The following is a 6,126-nucleotide window of genomic DNA, read 5'->3' on the forward strand; positions in this document are numbered from 1 at the left end:
TGCTGTGTGAACGTGTGTCCCTGGCATGCCCTCTGGGAGCTTCCTGGCATTAAGGAGGGGTTCATCCATGGGCTCCACTCACAGACTCCTTGTCCCCAGGAGTGCAGAGTGCTCAAGAATTTCTCCTCCCTCTACGCCATCCTCTCTGCCCTACAGAGCAATGCCATCCACCGCCTAAAGAAGACGTGGGAAGAGGTCTCCAGGTAGGCCTCCCCAGCCCCAGCCCTGTATCCCAGGCAGGCTCTACCATCAATGAGGCCCAACAACAAAGATGGAGGGGTGGGCTCACTGGTAGGCACAGCTCAGGGTGCACACCCTGATTAGAGCCAGGTGAGTGTCTCGTGCTTGCACACACACAACATGCATGGAACTACCCAGTTGAAAGCAAGACAGTTTTGCCTACTCTGGTATTCTTTAGTGGAACCATGTTTAGGATTCTTCTCCAGCAACTCAGAAGCTTTGTTGTAAAGGAAAATGGATTCCCCACAGTGCTTGCCCCAGTGCACACCCTTCCTAACAGCTGCCTTCGCTCTGTGCCTCCTTCAGGGACAGCTTTCGAGTGTTCCAGAAACTGTCGGAGATTTTCTCTGATGAGAACAACTACTCCCTGAGCAGAGAACTGCTCATCAAGGTGAGGTGGCAGTCACAGTGTTGGGGGGGACAATGCGGGAGGGCAGGAGATGGCAGGGTTTCAGTTCCTCACTGAAAGCTTTTGGCTAACTTCCAATCCTGTTAAGACTGGACAGGAGGAGGGGGATGACTTTGTTCTTGGACAGGTGGCAGGCATTTGGTGGAACAGTAGGTCTCTGGTAATCTGATGTAATTGGGAGAGCCAGCCAGGCTGCTGCAGGAAGATGAGACAGCAGCCGGATTAGGTCTACAGCTTCCTGCTGTGGCTTAGCCACTGGCAGATTGATGGTGGATGGAAGAGGGTATGACTTCCCTGAGCCAGCCACTAGTGGCCTGTCTCTGTGGTGCCAGGCTTGCCCCAGGGGAGAGGTTACCTGGGATAGGGGTCATCCTCCATTCCAAACATCTAGTCCCAGGGTGCAGATATGCTTGTGTAGGTGGCTCTCCCTCTCCCTGAAGCAGCAACTGCTGACCAGCACTAGGAACAGCGGTGAACTGCTTTATCCCTTGAGGCCATAGGATGCTCAGGCAGCTTAGATGCATCAGGGACTGATGAACTCACTTTCTGTCTCACCCTAGAAACGTCCACATAAACAGCATTATCAATGGGCCCTTTTCTTGCTATACAGGTCAGGCTGAGATGGCCCTGCAGGGCCGGGGATGCCTAGAGAACAAAGCATTCTGCTAAGGGACCTGTAGAACTGTGAAGCTTTGGTCTCAGGCCCCACCTGGAGAGTGGAGCAAGGGGCTTAAGATGCCTTACCCCTCTCCCGTCATGATAGAGCTCAGAGACCATCCTACCATGCGCCATGTGGCCAGAGGACAGGGCACCAGTCAGTAGGCTGTACTCCTTTGGGTCCCTGTGGGGGTCCATGCAAGGTGCTGTCAGTGTCTAGGCTTCTGTTTTCTTGTCTGGCAAATGGAGGATGCTGAGCTCACAAGAGACGATGAGGTCTAAGGGAAATGAGGGGTGTGCAGGAGGTCACCGGGCTGCACATCCCTCATTGCTGTAGGAAGCCAGTCAAGATGGCACTACGGGCCAGGGATTGAGTCCTCCTGTCCCCAGGAACTTAGAAGGTGAGGTGTACAAAGACCAGGCCTAGGCCCTCCCTCCCACACCCAGTGAGTGTTAGAACAGGACGGTGATCTAGAAATATCAAATGTGGCAGCAGACACGTTGGCCCAGCCAGGCCCAGGATTGGAGCACAGGTTGGGCTCAGGAGAGGAAAAAAACCTTATTGACTTCACATTCAACCCTGGCAGGAAGGAACCTCCAAGTTTGCCACACTGGAGATGAACCCTAGGAGAGCGCAGAGGCGGCCAAAGGAGACAGTGAGTGGCCCGGGGCTTGGAAGGAGAAGGGTTCCCTTGGCCACCTCCTGTGGCAAGGTGACCAACTGTATCTTTGGGGACAAGAACCAGTTGTACCATCAGAGTCAGGGCTTGGCAGAGCTCTTTGGGAAGGTCCTAGCCTGGGATGGGGGCAGCAGGGGACCCTGGGAGGGAAGCTACAAAGGTTCTTGAGCTGCTCTAAATGGAAAGCCCTAGTAGGGCTGGGGTCAGGTGAGTAGTGGAAAAGGCCCTGAGCCTTGTTTCTTTCCCACCTGATGCCCCAGGGTGTCATCCAGGGCACTGTTCCCTACCTGGGCACATTCCTCACTGACCTGGTGATGCTGGACACTGCCATGAAGGACTATCTATATGTGAGTGAACCTGGGCTTGTGGTGGGGAGAACAGAGCCCCTGCTGACCCCTGAGCTCTGGCTCTCAGGAGCTTGGAGGTTGCCCCCTTGGAGACTTTCCAGAGTTCTGACAGCAAAACTAAGGGTTGGCCAGACTGGACATGCATGACCCCCAGGTGGTGGCTCTGGGCAAGAGAGTGAAGCTTGGTACTCCAACGTCAGACAGCATGTGGGCCAGGAGGGCCTTCTAGAGTGGTTTGGACAGAAATGTCTACAACCTTAGGGTTCCCTGTGGCCTAGAGCCAGGTGTGGGTACCTCCTGCCCCCTAGTGAGTGAGTGTGGTAGTGCAGAAGGTAGGCAGTGGTGGAAGGTGGCTGTTTTCTTACTACATTGGCTGTCTGTCTTCTAGGGGAGACTGATCAACTTTGAAAAGAGAAGGAAGGTGAGGAGCTGCCACCTTCAGGGAATGAGGGAGGTCATGGACTGGGGCAAGGCATGTGTATCCTTGTGTTGATTTATGGTGATATTTGGTGCACTCTTCAGAGGCTATTCCATATAAAAGGATCTTGGGTTGATGACATCTGGGACAGCCTCCTGTGTGAAAACAGGGAGGCGCCTGAGTGGGTGTAAGTCGGGGGTAGATAAAGACCCTAGCCCAACCCTCATAGGCCCATCACCACCCTGTTGTCTGTTGATCCAGGAGTTTGAAGTCATTGCCCAGATCAAGTTGCTACAGTCGGCCTGCAACAACTACAGCATTGCTCCTGAGGAGCACTTTGGAGCCTGGTTCCGAGCCATGGAACGACTCAGTGAGGCTGAGAGGTGAGGGTGCTGGCCAGGGTGGGGCTGGGGGTGAGGGTGTCGTGATGTCATCACTATTGCCTGGTGATAGCTGTGTACTCAGGCTCCAACTTGTGGGCTACTCCAATTGGGAGCCCCAGCTTGGCTCCTGGTAGCCTCACAGACACCTCTACCTTAGCTACAATCTGTCGTGTGAGCTGGAGCCCCCGTCTGAGTCAGCCAGCAACACCCTGAGGAGCAAGAAAAGCACAGCCATTGTCAAGCGCTGGAGCGAGTAAGTGATGAGGCCTTATCCTAACACCCACCAGCCAGTCAGAGAGTGAGCCGAAGCAGCAGTCTGGGCCTCAGTTTTCACCTCTGTGAGCTGGTGTGATCCCTCAGATATCCAGGGGAAGCAAGACCAGTGGGCTGACATTAAGAACAGTTAAGGAACCCAAGAGTAAGCCAAGTTTTTCCTGCAGCCGCCAGACTCCCAGCATGGAGCTAAGCACCAGTAGCAGTGCCCACTCCAAGTCCTGTGACCAGCTCCGGTGCAGCCCCTACCTGGGCAGTGGTGATATCACCGACGCGCTCAGTGTTCACTCAGCTGGTTCTTCCAGTTCTGATGTGGAGGAGATCAATATGAGCTTTGTCCCAGAGTCTCCTGATGGCCAGGAAAAGAAGGTAACCACCCATGCTCCCTCTTCCGGCCCCTCCTCACACTTTGTCCAACAAGGGGCCCAGAAGTCCCCAAAGCTGGCTGCTGGCCTTCAGGGCCCTTCGTGGTTCAGGCTGCTGTTGACACTGCTATCACCCACAGTTCTGGGAGTCAGCCTCCCAGTCGTCCCCAGAGACCTCTGGCATCAGCTCCGCCTCCAGCAGCACCTCCTCTTCATCAGCCTCTACCACGCCCGTGTCTACCACACGTACCCACAAGCGCTCCGTCTCAGGGGTCTGCAGCTACAGCTCCTCACTGCCTCTCTACAACCAGCAGGTGGGCGACTGCTGCATCATCAGGGTCAGCCTGGATGTGGACAACGGCAACATGTACAAGAGCATCCTGGTGAGCTGTAGTCCGTATCCCCGTGGGGCCCGACTTGACTGGGCAGCAGACGTGCACAGATACCTGCCTGCTCTCAGTCTTTAAACCATTTAAAAAAGAATAGAGAGAAATACCTGGAGACCTTGGTCAGCACTCGGGCCTGTGAGGAGGGAGAGGAGCAGTATGTCCAAGCCCACCTGTAGGGCATCAGGCCCGAGGCAATGGGACAGAGATTAAGGTAGAGTCATTCAGGGCCCCATTGGCCTGTAAGGCCCTCTACTTTCTCTTGGGGGCTGAAACAGAGGCCAGTGATGACTTGGTATGTCCATGGGATAGGCTGCTGACCAAGATGGAGGCAGACTTTAGGGGTCTGTTGCAGTCCAAGTTCAGGAAGCTGGGGGCCAAAGCAGGCTGGTAGCAATGGCCAGAATCAGTAGTGTCAAAAGTGTGGATGTTATTTGAAGATGGAGCCAATGGGATCTACTCAGATTATGGATGGGCACACAGGGAGGGCCTTTCCCACCTGCCAGGGCTTGAGCTGCAGACGGCTGCTACACTGGGTCAGGTACCCTACTGTACCCACCCCAGTGGGTCCTCGGCCCCTCTGTCACCTGGGTGACCCCATGACTGAGCCCCCTGAGCTAGCCTGTGCTGTCTACCACTACAGTCTTAGGACAGGGCAAGACAAAGGAAGCCAGTGAGGATTGGTTGCTTCCTCCTTACCATTGGAGTAAAATTATTGGTTCCCTGGGCTTGTGGATCCTTCTACCTTCAGGGGCACACAGCTCCCCAAGACCATGTGGGAGTTGGTGGCAGGCTGTTGTAAGGCACAGTACCCTGTCCTGATAGCCTGCTCCCCATTCCAATTCAGGTGACCAGCCAGGATAAGGCTCCGACTGTCATCCGAAAAGCCATGGACAAACACAACCTAGATGAGGACGAGCCAGAGGACTATGAGCTGGTGCAGATCATCTCAGAGGATCACAGTAAGTCAGTCAAACTGAGGGCCAGTAGCCGAGAGGCGGGTCAGCACCTGCCCCTGCCCCAGCTCCAAGGCCAGGACTCAAAAAAGCACAGAGCAGCTAAGTGTGGCCACGGTGCCCACATCAAGCTGTTGGCAGCCCTTGGCACCAGAGTCTGCTGCTGGGCCTCCCTATAAGAGGCAAGAGTTGAGGAGAGAGGCTTATGCGTGGGCCTGCCAGAGGATATTGTCTGATTAAAATAAGAAAGCGGGTACTTCAGGAAGAATGTTCATGTTAAAGTCCACACATGAGAGGCTGGAGAGATGGCTTGGCGGTTAAGAGCACTGGCTGTTCTTTCGGGGTACTCAGGTTCAATTACCAGTAGCTACATGGCAGCTCATCACTGTAGCTTCAGTTTGTGAGATCTGGCACCTTCACAGCCATACATGCAGGCTAAACACCAACAACACACATAAAATAAAAATAAATAAATCTTATTTTTTTTAAAAAAATTCACACATGAGATGCAAAAAAGCACACCGATGTGTCAGAGTTCTAGAAAGGAGAAGTATGGAGTCAGAAACAAGCCTGGGCTGGGGAGTCGGCTCAGTGGTTAGAGTGTAAAATAAATATACTGGGTGCTGGAGAACTTGCTGCTTTTCCAGAGGACCTGAGTTCAGTTCCTAGTACCCCATGGTGACTTTGCAACTACTACTTATAACCCTGTAAGTGTGTGCTGCTCTTGCAAGGGATCTGAGTTCAGTTCCCAGCACATACATCAGCTGGCTGACAACCTACTGAGTCCAGTTGGATCTTGGAGAAATTCAGGGTCTCTGTCCTTTTCCCCAAAACCTGTGGCCAGCAGGTTAATGCTAGAGAGAGACATCACCACAGAGGCCACCCATGTATATTGTCACCACAGGCACTGCTGAAGTGAGCTGAACACCCCCCATCCCACCATTTGCTCTTGTCTGCAGTAACTCCCAGGATATCTAGATGTTATATTGCAAACCTTTTCTCAGCTTCTTAC

General features: G+C 53.7%; 1 protein-coding gene across 11 annotated transcripts in view; it reads left to right on the plus strand.

Annotated features, from left to right (window-relative positions):
- Ralgds (ral guanine nucleotide dissociation stimulator) overlaps window positions 1–6,126 on the plus strand; it is a 39,454-nt gene that overhangs the window by 31,744 nt on the left and 1,584 nt on the right. For 10 of the 11 annotated variants that reach the window (XM_031369531.1, XM_031369532.1, XM_031369530.1 and 7 more), the window contains exons 8-17: window positions 100–203; window positions 547–631; window positions 1,894–1,962; window positions 2,247–2,333; window positions 2,722–2,754; window positions 3,013–3,134; window positions 3,292–3,387; window positions 3,575–3,776; window positions 3,913–4,155; window positions 5,006–5,120. In XM_031369531.1, coding sequence (XP_031225391.1) covers window positions 100–203; window positions 547–631; window positions 1,894–1,962; window positions 2,247–2,333; window positions 2,722–2,754; window positions 3,013–3,134; window positions 3,292–3,387; window positions 3,575–3,776; window positions 3,913–4,155; window positions 5,006–5,120 — 1,156 coding nt within the window. The remainder of the gene's footprint in view (window positions 1–99; window positions 204–546; window positions 632–1,893; window positions 1,963–2,246; window positions 2,334–2,721; window positions 2,755–3,012; window positions 3,135–3,291; window positions 3,388–3,574; window positions 3,777–3,912; window positions 4,156–5,005; window positions 5,121–6,126) is intronic. The other variant, XM_031369529.1, reaches the window with a different exon arrangement.

Source organism: Mastomys coucha, unplaced genomic scaffold (genome assembly GCF_008632895.1).
Source record: "Mastomys coucha isolate ucsf_1 unplaced genomic scaffold, UCSF_Mcou_1 pScaffold15, whole genome shotgun sequence".
NCBI lineage: Eukaryota > Metazoa > Chordata > Mammalia > Rodentia > Muridae > Mastomys > Mastomys coucha.